Raw genomic sequence first — 20707 nt, forward strand, 5'->3', positions numbered from 1 at the left:
TTAGAAATTGGAAAAAAACTAAATTAGAATATACCCCACCTAGTGAAATTTGCTGACTTTTCAGAAATCATTGCAAAGCGAAGATACAGATCTTACTGAAAAATGTTTCTTACGGTTGCTCTGAAGTCTTTCACGTCTAAGCAATTCGAAGTTCTAAACGTGAAACGATCGTAGGTCAGATTAGGCACCTTCAAGATCCAGTTATAAATTTCGATCCCGAAAAAAGTTTAGCTTGTGTCCTACTTAGAATCGTGAGTTTCGGGAAGGAAAGTATCAATAATACGACATAAATATCGAAAAAAAGACGTACCGCCTTTGTTGACATGAGGTCGTTTCTGTAATCTATTTGGACATTATTCCATCATTGGTCATTCCTTCACCAGCCTTCTAATACCGAGACTCCCTCGGCGAAGCCAGTCTTAGACGGATGTGCACACCCAAGCATTTTCCTGCCGTCCTTGACCGTAAGAGCTGCTCCATTTCCTGCCAATTCCTCAGTGGTCTGAGAATCCACCTCAGACACTGGTTGTCCGAACTCGGTAACATCCAGTAAGACATGATCTTCGATGGTAAACTTTTCCACCTGAATATCCTGCTGGAAAGAATGAGGACTCGGAGACAGAAATGTTGGAGCTTCCAGAGCTGCTTTGGGATTCAATCCACTGTCTAAGATGCTCGTTAAGTACTGCGGAATAACAAATGACTGCGAGGGACCGGTGGAAGTCAGAGCCAACACTGGCACCAGGGGAATAGAGTGCAACATAGAGGTGGCTTCCCGGTTCGGAAGACTGCCTGACCTCCATACATCAGGAATTCCAAGATGCGGAAATTCTTTGACTTCTTCTTTGTTAAAGATGTTCTTCTCTTGAGAATCTTTGCCTTCAGTCTTTTGTCTTCTTACTATGATTTCTTCTTCTCTCTCACTTTCTTCTCTCTTACTTTCTTCTCTTTCTTCTGCTTCCTTTTCATTTTCTTCCCTTTCTTCTTTTTCCTGGATAATCACAGAATTTGGACTGGCATTGGAACTCTCTTCTTCGTTATGGTGATGTAGATGTGATTCAGGATGTGGTTTCTCAACCTCCTCGAGTTCCTCAGTCGGTAGCATGGGTGGCTCAGGATGCATTGGCAACTTAGATTCGTCATTGACCTCTGTGTTTTTGTGACGATATAAATCAGGATTATGTGGTTTCTCAAACTCTTCGAGTTCCTCAGTCGGTGGAATGGATGGCTCAGTGTGTGATTTTAGCCTGGATTCACCATTAGCTTCCTTGTTTATGTGACGATGTGATTTTTCGACATTGAACTCCTCGTGTTCCTCAGTTGGTAGAATGGATGGCTCACTACGCATGGCTGACTTCAATTTACCACTGACCTCGGTAGGTAGATCTGTTCTCTCTCTTTCATGGCTTGGTTCATTGAAAGGCATCCCATTGGCTTGGAAATTAGAGTGAACATCTGGATATTCCTTTTCTTCAAAATTATCAACAGGCTCCTCTTCACGTCCAAGCTGGTGACGTTTTTCTGACTTGTCCCTTTGCGACTGATGGAAAAACTGAGATCTAACGCTGTTATACGTTTTGAAAACCACTAGTTTTTGCGGCTCTTCTTCCCAGTTCGATTGGTGGGTTGAGAATCCTTTCCTCTTGGAAGCAAGCGACTTCCTGTTCTTTCTTGCTGCAGAAATGTCCCGTTTGAGCCTTCTGCCAAATTCATCAAGTTGCCGAGTTTCCTTTTCAAAGATAATCACAGGCTGGAATCCCGACGGTATTCTTTTACCACTATTGGTCCTCTTTACTTGCGCCTTCAATGCGATTCCAGAGCTAGGGAGACTTACTCCATGCACAAACAGGCCTGTTCCCCAAGCGTCACTATCTGTGCCATGCGAGAGTGAGCAAACGTTGCCAGCACCGTCCACTGCAACGACACCAGACGAACCGCGATGATGCCGTTCCACGTCCATCTCAACACTTGCCAGCAATTCTCGCATGACGTCGTTTACATTTCTCATCTTTTCAAATGAGGCGATTTTGTCCCAGAGCTCTTCAGCAGAGTCCTTTGTTTTCCGATAGGAATAATCGGCATTTATTCCAAGATGATCTTTGAGCAATTGTTTTCCATCAGGAACTTCTTGTGCGAAAAAGGTAACAAAAGAACTAAGACGTGTTATGGAAGCTAACCAGAACAGTTTTGTGGCGTTTGTGAGGTAAGAGTCAGTTGATCCTCCGATTCCTGCCAGTTGCATCAAATTTAACTTTTCAACCAGCTCAGCGCCTCCTAATTCCGCGCCTGTCGTCACCACGTGATGCTTTTGGTACAAAGTGCTTGTGGGCTCAGGTGAAGTCACCTTATACTGAGTCATGTCTTCCATTGTGACGTAGCCTTCGTGACGTTGAACTGTCTCAACCATTTCCTCCGCCCAGGGACCACGGTAGAAGTACTCCTTTCCATATCTGGAGAGGCGTTTAAGGAATTTCCCCAACTTAAGTTGCCTGAATCGTTCGCCAGCTTTGTACACTTTTCTTGTTTTAGGGTTGGTGAAAGTATATTTTCCTATAGAGGACGAAATGTCAGTCATTATAAACCAACTATTAAGTTTGCAATGCAGGACACGACATAAATATAAGTTGTGATTGTCTCTCTTACTTTTGTTGTTGTTGTTGTTGTTTTCTTTTAGTTAGTTTATAAAACATCAAAATACATTAAACTGATCAAGTTTTACAAAAAGTCTTGGTTATTAGATGCAGATACAATTTGAAGCCGTAAGCACTTTGGCTTCTTACTTTGTCAGTCCCAACTCAAACGATGAAATAATTCTTCCAGGCCCCGGTTGTTCGAAGGTTGGATATCGTTATCAACTGGATAAAACTCTGTCCGGTGGATAACGCTATATGTTTTGAAATCACTTATCCGCCGGATAGCGATTTATCCGTTGGATAGCGTTATCTGGCATTTATACAACTGGGCCCAGATGATGATACAGCCTGGAGGTGCACGTCCTGTTCATTGTTCAAATGAATTACGAACAAAACTGTGAATAGCTTAGAACGTCTTACCAAGGTAAGGCTCCTTGTCAATACGGTGTCTTATTAATCAGTGGTCACTTGACCCTTAAATTACATCTTTAAATATTCATATGGGAGGAACCACTAAATTCTCTCGTCAGCACAAATTATCTTGAAACCCCATACCTTCCTTGGTGCGAAGGAGGCCTCTCTGATTGTAGTTTTTCCTCATCTCCTCTGCCAGGTCAGAAGGGAGTTTGAATCCCCTCGTGGCAAAGTACAACGCCGGTTCCAACAGTTTGGACAGCGGAAATAAACCAAACCTCTCCGAGGCCGTATAGACGCCTGCGATGAGACCTGGCACTAGCACGGCGGCTCCGTTGCCGAGCTCGGAATGATGTTCAGGGATCTGGGCAGGGTCTAGGTAGTAAGGCTTGTTCCAGCCTGCATCAAGGTTGTAAGTAACTCCGGTGGAGCTGTCATAGTACAAAATGTTGGCTGCTCCGGCGTACGACACGTACGATCCAGCTGCAAGGGTGATCTCTGTGGAAAATGAAACAAAACTCAGTTATAGATAAAAGCCTGGGACAGATAAAGCTTGATTACCAGCCGCTGTTCGGAAATGAGCCCACACTAGTTTGCCAGCGAAGAAACTGGACTGGAGGAAAAAGGCCTGAGGCAGCTTTCACTATTAAGAGAGACAATAACACTTTCAAGTGCCCGCTGTGCGGCATGGGATGGCTGCGGGATTACTACGGGATAGCCACTGGTTAGCAGCTACGCTCGTCAACGTATTTACAATGTGAGAAGAGTCAAACCGATGAAAAATAATTTTTTTTCTGTGGAAATGTTAGTTATTGCTTTTTTATACGCCACAGTCTTTCAAGACCGAGACACTCAAAAGAATAATCTAGTCCATTCGAATATAAAAAATATCAAATGATTGGAAATGAAAATTCACTGATCTGTCCTTGCTTATGACCCTGATTAAACTTCAGTTTGGCAGGACAGGCTTTGACAAATGATGTTGGGGAATCTGTCGTTTCCGGTTGGACGGCTTTGAGAAAGTTGCGTACTCATTCCCAAAAGTGAAAAAGTTTGCTTGGTTCCCAATTTCAGATCCATATGATAATGGTTCAGGTGCAAATTTAAGCCAACAGGCGACTGAAAGCATTAGATGGCACGGCTCATACTTTTGTACCCGTTGAGGGAGAACTTTCCCAGGACACTGAAATGGCTGTTCATTGTCATACCCTATCTATGGTTGGTTTCTTGTGAAACAGATAAATTCCTTGATGTCTTCCTCGAGTATTCATTTCATTTAAATTAAGCGTTGTTAATTACTGAGAAGGTGAAGGCCATCACCGGGTAATCAAGTAATTAGTCAGGAATCAAACGAAACGATGTATCTCGTCGTCACCGTGTCTAGAGCTGTCACCGGAAACAGATTTCACTCGCGCTGTTGACCTCAGTGAAGAAGAACTCTGTCTGTAGAAAGCGCACTATATTCGCGTGTCGCTTTGAAGCCGCACTGAATTAAATGGAGCGGAAATATCTTTTTCGCTCATTCATTCTTTGTGTCATTTCATTTTGGTCCATATCAGTGTCCGATCAAACATTTTGCCATATAAGTACCATTTCTTAGAGTCACCTTGCAAATATTCTAGCTAATCAGTCCCAGACTGGTTCTTTTAGACTGAAGAAGACGTGACTCGGAAAACGGTCATGCAAAACTGTACCATAAAGTAGTTTCCGCTGGAGGAAAGGACGTATGACCCCTTGACCCTTACCGACAAACATGAAAACCTCAATCTAATGACGAGTCAACTTTAATAAAAAAAGGCCAGCAAGGAGGACCATGTGCAAAATCCGTGAAGCCAACGTGTATATCAAAATGCAATTTTCACTGTAAAATATATCTGTAAAACATTTCCCGTGTTTTGCAGATCTTAGAGCAATCGCTAACATCTAGACGCGGGATGGGGTTACCGGAGCCAATCTGAAGAAGTTGCGGAATGATGATCTTACTAATGGACTGGCGATAAAACCGCGAAGAGGCTCCCTTTACAGGATAATTTGTTTATCATTTTTAAGGGCTGATACTAAAAAGAAAAAAAAACTTGTACCGTCACAGAATGTGATGAAAATTTGTGACGCTAAGAGAGCTAACACTTGCCGTCACTCCATCTATTGTGATACGTCATCTTTGGCGGCAAAAAATTTTGAGACCCATTTCATTTGGAATCAGAGTTTCTCTTTTTTTTTTTTTTTTTTTTTTAAGAGAACGTCTAATTTGGTGCTGAGTCTAAACGTTCTTATTTTTTCGCGATTTGAGCCTGAAAGCGTCCTTAACATGTTCTAAAGTTGTGTGGTAATTGATTAATTCGGACGTGACCTGACTAAGTTTGACTACAAACTAAGTTGTTCTTCAGTGTATGGTGCAATAACCACATTGTTAATGTTAAAATTCATCCCCAAGTATTTGAGTTAATTGTCTTGATAGACCACAGTTTTACTACAGTTTACATTTCTTTTAAGTTTATTTATACTTCACAGCGAAATAAAAAAAAAAAAAATGTGCCATTCCGTTAAGGCTTAACTGACTCTCAGCCTGGGTATGTTCTTGAGGATGATGTTCTCAAATGTGGTTAATCTTAGCCTGAACGTTCTTATAAAAAAGATTCTTATAAAAAAGGGTTTAATAATCTTAGTCCGTTTACATCCTCCCTTTCCATTTGGTTTTTAACTTTGGTATTTGTCCCTTACAAACCATTTTTTTAAAAGAATTTTCTACCAAAATGAACTGACGACAGTCTTCGTTAACTCCAAATAACGAACCAATACACAGAAATAATTCAATTTATTTTTACTTTTCTTTTTTTTTTCTCTGCCTGGTCAAAGTGATGAGTTTTCTTTGTTTGCCACTCATCAATCCTAATTTCTGGTCGTTGTTGCACGACACGGTAAAGCGAAGTGTAAGTTCTCTCTTTTCCCCGGATTTCGAGGAAGCCGTAGATTCTCTTGTGATTTATCCTAGCTCAGAGGTTTCAATAAAAACCGTCTGTAAGAGTACTTGCCATCGGCCGCCTAACACAACAACTACTTGTGGGAAAAGTTATTAAAAACCCCCGGCTAAGTCTTGAATTACTCCAACTCTGTTTACGAACGTTTATCCACTTCAGTAACCAGTTGCAGTTACTGAAAATGTGTGAAGACAGTGAGGGGAATTTGATACTCTGATGTCGGTAGCGTGAGTGTCTCGTGTTCAGAGATGAGGGTAAGCTACAGTAAATATGTGTCGTTTGTTACATAACATTGAGATAAATGATTGCGACTTGTGAATGTGTTTTGCAACCCCTTTTGAATGGCGACCTCGGAGATTGTAATTAAATCTTGCAGATTGATCAATCAGATATCATTAAAGTTATATAACGCCCAGGAAATAACTTTTACACTGATCTGTGGTCTGTTTCATTGGAACTGCGTTCACTTTCTTCTGATGAAAGAAATCACGCGAAAATTGGGGCTTTGAAAAGTCTTTTTATTGCTAATTCCCAGGGCCGGAACAATAAGAAAGCCACATCCGCTGCAATATTTGAAAACATCTCTCAGTCCAAAACCCATCGTGAGATAAAACAGAGTTGCTAGTTATCTTTATTCTTTTTTATTGCTTAGATTTTCCTGAAAGTGTCTGTTTCATCATTTGTTTACCCCAAACCGCAAAACACTTCAGCCACAAACACAAAGATCTAGGCTTTGACGATGGTCTGTGTGTGTGGGGAAAACCGTGTTGATACCGGCGCGTGAAAACTCATGCGGAAACTTTGTCAAAACGTGTTGACTTTTGACGTTTCACAGTTCTTATCTTGTCAAGTGTCTCTGAGTGCACATATACGTGCTTTATAGCGGTCTGCAGTTCCTCCGTCGATCAAAATGCGTCAGACTCTTATCTGAAATATTTCTCAAATTCAAACAATCTGTGTTTTGCTTAATCTATATTTCAAAACAAAAAAAAACATCTCTATCAAAAGTCTTTGAATTTCTCTGAGTATTGACTTTGTCAGAAGATGACAATTTGGTTTACTGCGTGAAAAATGAAGACATACGAACTGTATGTTTTGTAAGTAAGTAGTTTACCGAAAAATTTATTAATCCTCTCGTGGCTAAACCTCTTTAGGTAGATCCTAAGTGAACAGAAAATGTTTTATGATGCAAAAAAAACACGGATCTGAATGCAGTCCTGAAAGCAACGTGATAACAGATCGCTAGATCTCAGCTCCACGTCAAATGCGCTTAGCTTAGAGGTAAGCACATAAACGAATTTATTTAGTCCCAGAAAGAACTTTTTTTAAAGTTTGAAACGAAAAACTGAGAGAAAAGTTCGTTTGAAGATGGTTGCGATTTTTGCCTAACTGTTCATGAGTGTTTCATCAACTACTAATGTGTGTAAACTTCCTACCTGTAAGTGCAGTCGTCAAGCACGCATCCATGGCATTGCCTCCTTTTTTCAGAGCCTCCTTTCCAGCATGGACCGCGAGGGGATGTCCTGCTCCAGCCACCAAACCCTTCCCATTGCTAAAAGCCAATGGTTTGGGACGTCGCTGTGATTTGTAAAGAGAAAGCTCTTCTAATCTCTGGACATCTCGGCGAAACCAAGTCTTTGGAGAGAGCGAAACTTCCTCGGGTGGCAGTAAGGCGTGAGTTCCACACACAGATATTAAGCCAACCAACGCAATAAAAGTCGATCGCTTCATGGCTGACGTGTGTTCTCGAAGGGCAAATCAAGAGACGCAACAGGGTTGTTTGTTTTTATAGCAAAAAAACGGTAATTTAATAGCTTTTATTGTTCCGTTGTCTTTGGCTGATCCGAAAAGATGTTCAAGGAATGTCTCGCACGCGAAGTGCTATATATTGATCGTGCGCGCGCGCGATGATCATGATGTGAAGAAAGCGGAGACTCGAGTCACATCAATCTTCGGGCTGGCACAAAGCCGCTTGATCAGATTTCAAATTGTTAACTATTTGTTTATTACGAGCAAATTAACTTGGAGTGATGGACGAATCATCTTGAGTGTTTGAAATTTTTCGCATGTCACAAGTTGACAGTTGGCAAACAACGTCTCGATCTCAATTTACATTGAACTTTTGAACGTGTGAAATCCGTGGAATGATGAAAGATTTTAGTCTTCGAACTAAAATACAAGCACTTTTGCCGTATGGTTGTCTCTAGTGCTTGCTTCAGCGTCATAGGAGAGAGAAAATTAGACATTGAGGAGTGATATGCCTCCAACACAACGAGATCACATGGAAATCGACGACGATTCGGCCCGCGATCAAGTAAACGGATTTTTACCCACAGGAGTCGCTCAAGTCCCGAAAGAGGAACTGCAAAAATATTTGAAATGTAAGCGCATTGGAAATTATCTCCTTGGAAAAACCATCGGCGAAGGATCATTTGCACGAGTTAAGCAAGGGTTTCATGTCTTGACTGGAGAAAAGGTAAGAAATCAGGTCATCTGCGAGGTAATCTATATCAACAGAGCCGGCTTAGGCCTCAACTTCGCGTCGAGCTAACCTGTAATTAATTGCAACAATTCGGAGACCCAGCGTTGTGGTAAATTTAGAATACTTTTATTATGTTCCATTTTTAGGCGAATATTTACATTTCCGTTTAATTATGAGTTTAAGCTACTTGGAACTCTTTGATAAACCCCGTAATTCAGGACTAGCAAACAACTAAGGATTATGTTGTGGGACTTCTTCGACGCTAATTACGCCTGAAACAGAATGGTATTGAATTAACAAATGATTTTTTGGGGGTAGTTTTCGTGAAAAGCCTACGCAAAATTCTATTGCCGTGCGCGAAATCTTTCGGAAATATCAGTTCTTGTTCGCAAATCGTAAGACTGTCTCGGTGAGAGAGAAGAAAAAATATCTGTTGTGACTATATGCAAATTTTTCACATGCGAAAATCAAATCAATATGCTTTATTAAAAAATTTTGCTCAGTTGTTCTATTTGGTCTCCCATCCCAGTTGAAAAATTCAACTTATGACGTCGTTTGAAATTAAATTTTGAAATTAATTTAATTACACAGACGATGAGTTCATAATATTTTAATATGCAATGGTATCCATCTGAAGTTTTCACCAATCGTCTTCATTTTGTCGTTAATTCTTTCACGTGCTTATATCAATCAGTGAGGTACGATAAACTTTCCTGAACTTTTCTGTCTTCTGTACTCTAAGCTCCAGAGTAGTGGCTTATTAGTGAGATATTGAAAGGTAATCTACGCTCTTGAAAATATATTTTCATAGTATCTGAAAAAAAAAAAAAACCAACAAATTCATCCGCTACTCCTCGATATTACCCGCTGTTGCGATAGCAGCATGTTTAAGTCATTTGTTATATTTACAGTTTAGATTACTCACGCTCCAAACGTGTTTTACATCTCCGGTGCATAAGAAGAAGCAGCTTCTCCAATCACTCAGCGAGCGGTAGTCATAACCTTTGCTGTGTACATAGTACGAAACCAAAAACAAAAAACAATTCATTTAAGTTGTCAGCATACTGCGCATCGTGTCGTGATGGTATTGCAATTAACAAATCTCTGGTTCAAAATTGGATATTAGCCTTGCCCTTGTGACTGTAATGATTATAATTATATCAGCATTATTTATTCAGGAAGGAAAATGGTGTTCTTGTAAAAGAATAGGAAGTTTAATGGGTAATTATATAGCACTTAGGGTTCTACTGTTCTATATTGTACAGATATCTTTGATAAATGAAATCTTGTTGTAGCTTTTGTAGTAGTTGTAGATTTTACACGCGATATATCAGCAGAGGAATTTTATCGTTTTGTTCGATGAGCGCCGAATAGTTGATCCGAACAGGCATAACAAAGTGATTTCCCACAATGAAAAAAATGCCTTGGACATCAATTGATGACACGTCAATTTGTGTATGGTGTATAAGCTCTGTTTTAATGCCTGCTGTTAAGGTAGACTTTGTTGAATGTAGTAGACCTCTGGACCAGAAATCTGAAAATTGCCTTCCATATGGTGCAGCAAGATTAGATATAACTTTGTTTTGCCTAAAGTAATTGAATCTTTTTTAGCTCCGTCAATCGAAAAAAAATTTAAGGGTACAGGAATGCACTGCGCTCAAACTGTTTTAATTGGATTCTTCGCACGAACTGAGGATCAAGTTGATATTTGTGGATATCTTTATATGCTAAATATGAAAGTTTTTATCAAACATTGCGTCGAACGATTGCTTGGTATGAAGTGATCTGACAAGGGTAGTTTTACAAATACTTTGAAGACATGTATGTTAATTACTTCGGTCTCCATAAAGAGTATGGCGAGCAAAATGTAAAATGTCGCGTGTTTGACCCTCGCGACCCTTCTCCACGAGCAGAAATTCGGCAAACCACAAATGCAGTTTCGGTTTCCGGACATATTGAGCCTCCAGTCTGGCTAAATGATCAAGATCGAATACCGCTATCTATGGCATTTTGAAGTGGTTAATGGAACTAAGCACAGAGCGAAACCGGCGAAAATCACGAAATTGTTTCTCGTTTTTGCTTGGAACTGAATTGGCCTTAATTTGCTTCTTAGGAGATGAACAGACTCAAGAAAGAAATGCAAACTCACTTTCCGTTATTTGATAGAAATGATTTGAAAGATTCGAGAAAACTATATCTTGATTACTTGATTGTTAAATGCAAAAGAAAGAGGTCTAAAGCTTTTTAAAATTATAATATCTGGCATATTTTAATAGGGTCGGACTGCTGTCTTTGGAAAAAGTTGTTGTTCCTCTAAGAGCAAAAGAAATATCCTAGTTGTGAGTGAAGTTTACTGAAACATAACTTATTGTACAGTAAATGGTTTGAACCTGCATGGAGCAACATAGTGTGATCGTCCAGGTGTTGTCGGTAGTGGAGACTGAGTCGAACGCCAAAAGTTAACCCTAAACCTGAGGAGGGGAATTTTAATGATGAATACAGGAGGTTCTTTTTTTTTTTTTTTTTTTTTTTTACTTCTTTCTTAACCGTGACCCTGTGATGGGCAGAAATATTGTTTAAGGCGTGTTCAATATCTGGATTTCAAAGGCGTCAGCCTCCTTAGCAGGACCAGCCTTAATCATGTTTAATCAGGATGTTGAAGTGTCACTAATTTATGTTGAATTCCAGTAAGGTCGATGTGCTATGTCGCAAATGAATGGTTCATACTCCGGATATGACGATAGCTAAGTTTTTTTTTCTTTTTTTTTTTTTTCATCTTTTAAAAATCTGTTTACAAGCCTTCGTGACTTCTGCAAGTGGTAGTTAAAGTAGTTTCGTAGGTTTTCTTAGCTTTACTCCCACTGATATTTTGGCGGCTTCGAATCGTATTTGTTTACTCTCAATGCATCAATTGCAGTTAGACCTAAAATAGGTTGTTTTCAGAAGTGTCGACTCAATGAATCCCGCTCTACACACATTAGATTCTGTTCGGGATCGCTTCACGAACTAAAAAGACTTCGAGACAGTTTTGCAAAAAGAAACCTTAATACGGATAAAAATTTTTGGAGAGATCATAAATGCTAAATCTAAGAAATTCAAAGGAAATTTTACACGATACATAAAATCACCTATCCCATCCCTCCTCGAGAACGTTACTTTGTTCGCTTGTCGGTCAGAAAATATTTGAAATATTCTAAAACCACCAGCGTGGCAACAGTCTGACGCTGCGGTCCGAAGCCGGTTATAAATATTGGATTTCCTGGGACGTGACGGCCAGGTTAACTAAGGGACTCAGATAAAAAATGTAAAACTGCGAATGATTTTCTGGAGATAGGTTACCTTTTACCTTGATCCTAGCTGGAGCGATGGGAATATTTTCCTCCGAGAGCTCTTAGTTTGCTTAAGTTTTTTTTGTGATCAAGGTAACGACGAATAAAAGAGTAAAGAAACTCATATTTCTTCTTGTCCGAACATGGAGAAGCATATCATGTTGGTGGCCTCGTGGTAATCGTGCTGGACTTCATTGCTAGTAATGTTCGGTGTCGAGCCTTGCTCGGGTCGATGTTCGGATTCTTGTGCTATGTTCGGTGTCGAGCCTTGCTCGGGTCAATGTTCGGATTCTTGTGCTATGTTCGGTGTCGAGCCTTGCTCGGGTCAGTGTTCGGATTCTTGTGCTATGTTCGGTGTCGAGCCTTGCTCGGGTCAATGTTCGGATTCTTGTGCTATGTTCGGTGTCGAGCCTCGCTCGGGTCAATGTTCGGATTCTTGTGCTATGTTCTAAGGAATTAATTTACAGTGATAATCACAAAGCCTCTCTCTGTCCAGGGTACAAATGGTTACCTTCAAGCATCCCATCCAACGGGAGCAGAAATTCCCATAATGACTCTATACTCTAGAAACCACTATACGCTACTGTTGTAAAATCTGTATTAACAGTGTAAAAGATACAGAGCTTATACAGTCAGAAAAATCGTAGTAATTCACGATTTCTTAACTTTGTTTGAAATGTTCATTACTCGTAGGTTGCTGTTAAGATAATCGACAAGAAGCAAGCACATCAAGACAAATACGTGGCCAGGAACATGAGGCGAGAGGCCAAAATTATGCAAATGATTCGCCATCCAAACATTGTTCAACTTCTGGAAGTCGCAGAAACGGAACATAGGTAATTTTAACCAATAATATGATAAGACTATTTAGATTTTGGCAAAACATTATCCCGATTTTCTTTCTTGTAAAACTTTATTTACTTCTTGTTAGTTCTATTTTGGATTTAGTAAGGAAGAATTTGCCGGTCTCATGGCACATAATCAGATTATTTGTCTAGACTCTAATAATCCTTTAATTTCGACGAGCGCATCCAAAGATTAACTTGTTTAAACATCTTATGCTTGTCTCTTTGGTTTACAATTAGAAGCTTATCAAGTAATTCTGTCTTATTGGGAATGAGATTTAATTGCCAGTGTACCTCCTTTACATGAAACGTTTCTTCGGTAAATCTTATCCTATATTTTCTTACGTAGTAAAGCGTTTCAAGCAGAACTAGAGTTAAATTCGAAATCAAAACGTGAAAAATATGCAGTCAGATTTTATGCTCTCAGACTTTGAAAAAAATAATGACTTGTGGACACAGGCGGGCTATTTTGTTGTAGATTAAAACAAGAGGACGTGTTAAGCTTGTGAGCTCACACAACATTTCATAAAAAAAGTTCATAACTTTTGATCGCCTCCCCCCACACTCTAGATCAAAAGATTTTGACGCGTCCTGAAAGTACTGAACAGGCGTCAAACGAGGTGATCAGGCTTTTTGTCACCAGATGAATTAGTTTTTTTTTTTTAAGCTTAGGGAAGTACTGTGATTGTTAGGAATAACCCATTGGCAACCCGATAAGACACTGGGAATTAGTTGCTGATCACATGTTGAGCGCTTTTCGATTACGCGGTAAGCGATGTGAATGCGAGTGAACGAGTCGCGATTGATTTTAATTTTGCACCGATTTGATTGGTTGAGAAAATTACCCAAACTTTCTTGACCAATCGGAGAGCGTACCGAAGTTAAACCGAGGTAATCCCGAATTACTGTCAACGATCGAAAGAAATTTACCCAGTTACTTTTACTCCACAGTGGGACAAGATTTTCTCCCTCGTTCTCAGTTAACTGGAGTTTTTGCTTTATCTTGGGCGGTTTACGTTTTGCGATATGAACTACTGGACAATCAGAATAAATCTTTTAGTATTTAGAAATATGAAACTGGGGAATTTTTGATTTTTAGGTACTACTTGATCACAGAGCTTGCCGCTGGAGGAGATCTTATGGATTATATTTGTTACCGAAGAAAACTTGGCGAAGTTGAAGTCAGAAAATTTATTCGGCAAATTGTGTCGGCCGTGTATTACCTACATCAGGGAGGGATTCTTCACAGGTTTGTGCGGAAAGTAGATCTGACTTTTTAGTCACCACATTCCATAGAATAACACAGTATTACTGAATAGATAGTAAAATTATTTCTTTAACCCTTTCCTTTCCGTTTTTTTGACGTGTGAATCTCCTTTTAACAATGAGCCGGAATTAAAATATGTCTGGAACCAAGCAGCCTCAGTCAACATCGTCCAAGGGGTGGGGGTGGGTGGAAATTAGAGGACAGTGCGTTTCTATGCTAAACACTGGTGTCTAAATGAATGCCGTGCGTCGGTAATTGTGTCATCGGTTGTTACTGCACAGTACAACAGACCAAAGTTCCATTAAACAACAAATCCGTAGTCAAAAATACTTTCATAAATGAATGACAATCAAACAGAAGTCAGTGTAAAAGCCCTTTGATCGAACAAGAGACTCAAGCGCTTTTCTTTCTGCAGGGACTTGAAAGTTGAAAACCTGCTTTTGGATGATGACTATAATATCAAGATCATAGGTAAAGTGAATTCACATTTATTACTACTTTATTATTATGGAGGGCATACAGGCCATTTCAGCTAGAGCTTTCTCTGGTTTCTGTAGCAGGAAGCGAAAAGGAGCTTTGCTATTCTTTGTGCATATTGTCAAGTTTCTTCGGCAGTTCACGAGTACCATGTGGTACATGTACTCTCCAGGGGGAAGAAAAACATTGTGAGAGCAAATAAACTCTTTCATGAACTCACAATAACCCTGTTCAGTCCTTGCACCAGGACCTCTCGGTCTCAGCGCGCCTAGGTCAACTTGTTCCCCACAGGGGTGATGTAGTTCTCCTTCAGACTATTTAGTTATTTTTCCTTGTAGATTTCGGACTCAGTAACACGCTGTTTGTGTCCTCACCTGACGGTCAAAACGCAAAGGAATTCCTGAAGACTCAGTGTGGTTCTCCGGCTTATGCTGCCCCAGAGATCCTGGGACACAAACCGTATGGGCCTGAGGTGGACGTGTGGAGCATGTACGTACAGTTGAATTCTTATGCACTCCAACACTTTTATGTTAGTCTCTTAAGCCTAAAAATAAACATAGTAGTCAGTTATTTTAATAACAAAATGAACGCAGAAAGAAGGAAAGCCGGCAGGTGTACACACACAAAAAAACCGGGCCCTCACCTTAGCTCAAGGTTTGGATCCGTCACTGGTGGTAATTCTATGAACTCACAAGACAAATAATTTTATTTACTCACAATGGGCTTTCGACATTGTTAATTCTCGCAGTATGCAGAATGCGTGTCACATATGAACATTGTAATGACTTTGCCTACCACAGAGTCTTTGTATCTCAGAGGTAGAGCGTCGGAGCGTGGAATCCGAAGGTTTGAGGCTCGATCCCTCATGGGGGGGGGGGGGGGGGAGGGGTACTCAGAATTCATATTTTGCCTTTGTCCCACGCTCGTGACCGAATCGAAAAAAACGTTTTTCTTCATTTTATATGCGAGCTAAAAAGTAACATCTTTCTTAAGGCTTCAACTTACATTTTTGTTTTTCTTACAGCGGGGTCAACATGTATGCCATGCTGACAGGAAAACTTCCCTACTCGGCCGAGCCGTTCCACATAACCACTCTGTACAATAAAATGAAAAGAAATGACATGAACCCAATTCCAGATCATTTGTCATCGTGTAAGTTTTAAATTTATCATTTCCGTTTCTTTTAATATTTTTGGATCATTTTTGTTTTGTGCTTGACAAAAAATCACGAGTCTTTGTTACACTGAATTTTGGTATCACACAAGTGGCAAAAACAAAAAAAAAAACAAAAAAAAAATACGGCAAAGGTCTATGGAAAGGAAGGGGTGGGGAAGAGGAGGGAAAATCCGGAACCGCCGAACCTACCCGACCCTCTCGCAAGATCACCCACCAGGTTTCTTTTCTTTCAACCCCTCTTTGGCTCCATTGGGGGAAGAGGCTTCGTGGTTGATCGAGAGAGGATGTGTGTTTATATTTGTATCCTTGATTGACCACTCCCCTAAAGGTGCCTTTCAGAGCCACTACGATTGAAGGAATGAATGATTGAATGAATAAATTAACATTACGTTTAAAATCCCAACTGGCGGGAGACAGACCAGTTGGCTCAGTATACATAAAGCGTAGCCAAGGAGTCGAACAAGGGGCAAACGAGAACAACTCCGTTGAGTAGAACCCGGGACTACCAGATTACAAGACCAGCTTCTTGATCACTCGGCCATACTGCCGAGAACACAGATTTCTTAGAATCAGTGCTTTTTAACACATGTTTCATTTCCTGTCGGTAGCGTGCAAAGACCTCATCCAGCGTTTACTGACGTTCAACCGCGAAAGTCGGATTACACTGGATGAAGTCCTTAACCACGAGTGGTTGCAGAAGGGATTTGATGGTCCCGTAATCCCGATTGCGTTCCCGAATTACCTGCAACCTGAAGAACTGGACAAGAATATCATAAGACACATGGTCAACAAGATGGAGTTCAAACAGCAGGAAACAGTGGATGCAGTTGCCCAGAACAGGTGACCAATAAAGAGATATAAATCGATCAGATTGAATGTTTGCAGTAGTATATCCAGGAAATGACTCTCTGTGTAGTGATTTGAAGCGCTGATTCTTTTGGAGGGTCGAAAACGAATGAATGGATATCGGAGGACTCTCAGGATGAGCTGAAAACCGCGTTTTGATTCGTCTTTGTGATTGGTCAAGGAAACCCGCGCCATCCTCTTAACCAATCAGATGTAAACTTTCAACCAATCGTAACTTGGCTACTATCGTTTTCCCGCGCTTCTGAGGAGTCGCTGGTATTTTGAGCTATTATTTTGAGCTCTCATTGGCTGCTTGTGATCTTACTATCGTTTTCCCGCGCTTCTGATGAGTCGCTGGTGGCTGCTTGTGATCTTTATCTTTGCATAGATTGGCCGCTGTGATTAGTTTGGTTTTAGTTTTACGACACTTAATCCAAAGGTGCTCATAATTATTGTGAAAGAAATATACGCTTCACAAAATGTTGATTTTCTCCCTACAGATCTACTGCGACATCAACTGTGTATCACCTTCTGCAAAGAAAACTCAAAAGATACTATGTCAAACATCCTGGAAAAGCTGACCATACGATCAATGACGTCGCATTCAACTCGGAGCCCATTCGCAATTCCCCAACAGTCACACCAGAGTTAGAAAATAAGAATTCATCCAAAAAGAGACGCGAATTTGCAGTTACGGCTGTGAACGCTTGCGATTTTAATGATAAAAAGCAAACTACTCCGAATGAAACAACACTAGAGTCGGAGAAGTTAGCGGTTCCGCGTGAAGGACGGGAGCAACTTTCTTCTCCAAGCCAGGAGAACTTGTCTCTATTAGATGAAGAGCTTGCGGAAAACCCCAACAGTTCACATCAAGGTGATCCAATTTCAGAGAAATCTATCAACGGAATCGACGATGATAATTCTTCCGAAAAGAAAGATAGAACTTGTAGCGTATTAAGTGACGACAGGATTGAAATCTCCAGAAAGGATTCCTGTAATTACTCTTCAGTGGAAATCATGGCTGTGAATGGTCGCCGGCTGTCGCATACTTCGGGTGAAAGCAAAGATTTAGAAGATAAAAACGAGCCAGAAGTAAAAGAAACCACTGTCAATAATCATGAAAATTCCTCGCGACGCATTTCTGAAACAAAGTTTGTTGCTCCCCAGGAGAAAAACTCGCCAAGGCTCTCGACTCCAAATACGCCATCTATAGGCAAAGTTTCCCCTATTAATGCCAAGATTATTTCTATCCCGCTGCAATCGATGAAAATGGAATTTCCTGACAAGGTAATTTACAAACTTTAATTCCTGTACCTATCGAATAAACGGTGTTTAATCTTTCACAGAGTTGTCGAAGGGTGGGCTGTTGAAGTCAAAACAATGGTAACGTTCGAGAAATGTTACATCTGGAACTTAATCCAGAAAAATTCGTGGACAAGACGATAATTTTTTTTTCAACGCAGTACTCCAGGTTTAAGACACACTCACCATACAGCTAATTCTCGTCATGCCAGCTCTTCCAAAGAGCTGTCACTGTATTACTTCTTGCGAGTGGTTTCTTGTAGCGTGTGTTTGTCTTCATAATCATATTCGTCAGTCTTGCTTCTAACCGTCGACATGGTGGATCAGTCAGGAAATTATTCTTCTGTCTGGCTTATTCTTTTCTACTTTTACACTTTGGCCTGAGAAACTTCGCTGATTCAGTTCCAGTTAATTTACGGACACCTAGCAAACGCGGTGTTTTAGTAACGTTGGGCGAAGACCGCATTTTTGTTAGGTCCACGTTTTTGACAACGAAAAACAAGATTTCAGATCTGGCTGGAAGACCTTTTTTTAGAAAGCATGGAGGTGCTCTTACGATATCAGCCGTTTCGTCGTGTCCGAGTGTAACACTGGGTTTGGTTTTTGAAAACACCAGTGCTTTTTACTGAAGTATCAAGCAGCGAGTGCCCTCTGAGTGAGTAGAAAGAACAGCACACCTGTTATTCCGAGGGTAAAAGGAAATGTTTGGAAAAATGAATCCAAAAAAAGTGTGGTCTTTCATACTTTCCTTTTATATTTTCACAGGTAAAATTTAACCACAGACGATTTTCCCTTCCGCAGACCTTTTTACCACCCAAGAACCTTGGAAATTCTCAGCAAAGACAACATGTTCCCAGTCCCTTCCACTTCAACTCGACCTCGTCTTCTACGGATTCAAAACAGAGAAACAGAGATTCACCATCACTGCCTCCTTATGGGTTATGCTGCCAATTGACGGCAATAAAGCCCCAGGAAGAAAAAGAAGACTCTGTGACACGTGCACACGAAGCGAGATCACGTAGTGATCACGTGCAGCACAGTGGAATTGAAAATAGACATGCGCAACCGCGACGGAATGTTTACTGTTCTCCTACCACCGAAAGGCGATTTTCGAGTAAACGCCATTCGGTTGCCACATCGGGAGGTAGAGAACTTTTGAAAAGTATAAATAACACTTTAGGTAGGCTTGTGGAAATTCAAGATAACACAGAGTCCTCTAAATCGCCAGACAGTTTATTACTGAGATCTCGCTTGCTTCCTGCCACAATCAACGCACCCTTAAAACACGACTCGTCCGTGGGAGGCGTAAAAATTTCTCTGATACAGGAGCACGCAGGTGTTGAACGAGTCAAAGAAAAGCGCAGCTCTGGACTCAAGATAAGTTGTAGCGTAAAGGACACTCAAACTGCTAAACCGCCACCTTTGTCAAATCCAACTGGACCTTCTACCACTGAATCAAAGTCGGCGAAAGAGCAAATTACTAGAGAGAAGAAAACTAAAGCAGGGTTGCTGAATAGAGGCGCCACAGGAAGACGAAGAAGGACATTAGAGAACAAAATCCCGATAGAAATTGACAGTGCATCATCACCAAAGGACGGGGATGGAACGCCTCTTAATCGTCGATCACGTGACGTTGATCAAAGCGCTGCGCATGACGCTGTACAGAGTGGTCGCCGATCACTTGATTCGTTGGAGGAGATCATTTAAAATTCTTAAGCAGCTTTGAGGTGTTCAAGATATTTGCATTTATGTGCCTTGTTTTGGAACATTGAACACAGAAAGCTACGACACGTGTAAGCGTTCAAATATTTCGTCTTTGAGATCTGAGTTGTTCGAAGCATAATAAGCACAACTGTGAATGCAGATTTTGGGAAGTGACCAATGATTAGTGTTAGTCGAATTTCGAATGACCTTGCTCAAGGTTTACGTTAAGAATTTTTAAGAAAAAAAAAAAGACGACGGCAATGGGTTAAGTAGAAAAAAGAATAGTTTCTCCTTTATTCGACGACCGAGCTGGGAATTTTCATCTAAACACACAACAACGTCAACAAAACTGATCTTACCAGTGTGCAGAACGCTGTTTTCATGTTCTCTACTGCACTCTGATCCAAATCCAAAGGTCTGGAATTCAATTGCTCGTGGCTGTAGGAACTCGGAATTTTACCTCGTCTTACGCTTGTAACACCACGAATAGCGACTGTTTTTTAAACACACACGTTTTTAATTTCTCTCAAGGCCGATGAAACTTTGAATTTTCATCCATCAGGTATGGTTTCTGTTTTACCCCAAAGTTGGCGAAGCATGTTTCTTTCTTTCGCCTCATGACTACCTCACTTTTGCCCGCGTTCAGCCTTGACACACAGATCCGTGACAGGGGACCTGAAGTTCATCTACCTTGTTCCCAGGGCTTTTTTAAAGCCTTGGGAACGAGGTTGGAAGTTCTTCGTTAACTCTTTTTTTGTAGCCGTGTTTTGCATGAAGGAGAAAATACTTCCATATTTATAAATTGTGCAATAGAAGGGAAGTTATTTGTTTAAGAGGTGGTTTCGTTCAATGAACTTGAAGGATAATATTAACAACTTCAATTTTCAACAGGATTTACTAAATTTAATTGAATATTTCGTAGCATTAAGTATAATCAAATGAAACACAAGATGTATTAATTGAAATCACGTTTAATGAAAATATATTGTAGAAGACATCTTACTACTATATAAGTAAAATTGCTGTCCTGGCCAACTTGATGCCTTCTTGCAGCCCTTTCCTTTCCCCCAGGCCTACTCTCGTAGCTCGAGGAGTCACTTGGGAGTAGAAGAAGTACTGAAGAAGTAAGATGGTGAGAGCGCACGATGTTACTCTTGCAGAATTTCTGGTCCAGAGGCCAGAGACCTTGGGAGGAATCACAGCAGTTCCCACGTGTACACATTTAAAACGAATTGGAGAATAAATTAAGAAAAC

General features: G+C 40.6%; 2 protein-coding genes across 3 annotated transcripts; one reads left to right on the forward strand and one right to left on the reverse strand.

The window, feature by feature from the left end:
* Positions 1-239: 239 nt before the first annotated feature.
* On the reverse strand, positions 240-7837 carry LOC111323001 (uncharacterized). Its single transcript, XM_022926258.2, has 3 exons — positions 7462-7837; positions 3189-3545; positions 240-2550 (listed from the first exon to the last, which is right to left on the reverse strand). The coding sequence occupies exons 1-3, from the start codon at positions 7754-7756 to the stop codon at positions 377-379; spliced, it is 2826 nt and encodes a 941-aa protein (XP_022781993.2). The 5' UTR covers positions 7757-7837; the 3' UTR covers positions 240-376.
* A 121-nt stretch (positions 7838-7958) lies between these two features.
* On the forward strand, positions 7959-20488 carry LOC111323010 (uncharacterized). 2 transcript variants are annotated; one of them, XM_022926270.2, is made up of 9 exons: positions 7959-8501; positions 12530-12672; positions 13781-13930; positions 14364-14419; positions 14764-14914; positions 15450-15577; positions 16210-16441; positions 16948-17734; positions 18515-20488. In XM_022926270.2, exons 1-9 carry the CDS (start codon positions 8283-8285, stop codon positions 19454-19456), a joined length of 2808 nt encoding a protein of 935 aa, XP_022782005.2. In that variant the 5' UTR covers positions 7959-8282; the 3' UTR covers positions 19457-20488. The 2 variants fall into 2 exon arrangements, with proteins under 2 accessions (XP_022782005.2, XP_088586342.1); XM_088730216.1 differs by having other exon boundaries at positions 8140-8501; positions 18551-19597.
* The last annotated feature ends 219 nt before the right edge of the window (positions 20489-20707 follow it).

The sequence above is a fragment of the Stylophora pistillata genome, chromosome 8 (assembly GCF_964205215.1).
Source record: "Stylophora pistillata chromosome 8, jaStyPist1.2, whole genome shotgun sequence".
In the NCBI taxonomy this organism is placed as follows: Eukaryota; Metazoa; Cnidaria; class Anthozoa; order Scleractinia; family Pocilloporidae; genus Stylophora; species Stylophora pistillata.

Coding starts and splice junctions, on each gene's coding strand:
- LOC111323001 (XM_022926258.2), bottom strand. CDS start 7,756: ATGAAGCGATCGACTTTTATTGCGTTGGTTGGCTTAATATCTGTGTGT. Junction 3,546..7,461: donor CTTGACGACTGCACTTACAG/GTAGGAAGTTTA, acceptor CATTTTCCACAG/AGATCACCCTTGCAGCTGGA. Junction 2,551..3,188: donor CCTCCTTCGCACCAAGGAAG/GTATGGGGTTTC, acceptor CGTCCTCTATAG/GAAAATATACTTTCACCAAC.
- LOC111323010 (XM_022926270.2), top strand. CDS start 8,283: ATGCCTCCAACACAACGAGATCACATGGAAATCGACGACGATTCGGCC. Junction 8,502..12,529: donor ATGTCTTGACTGGAGAAAAG/GTAAGAAATCAG, acceptor CATTACTCGTAG/GTTGCTGTTAAGATAATCGA. Junction 15,578..16,209: donor TCCAGATCATTTGTCATCGT/GTAAGTTTTAAA, acceptor TCCTGTCGGTAG/CGTGCAAAGACCTCATCCAG.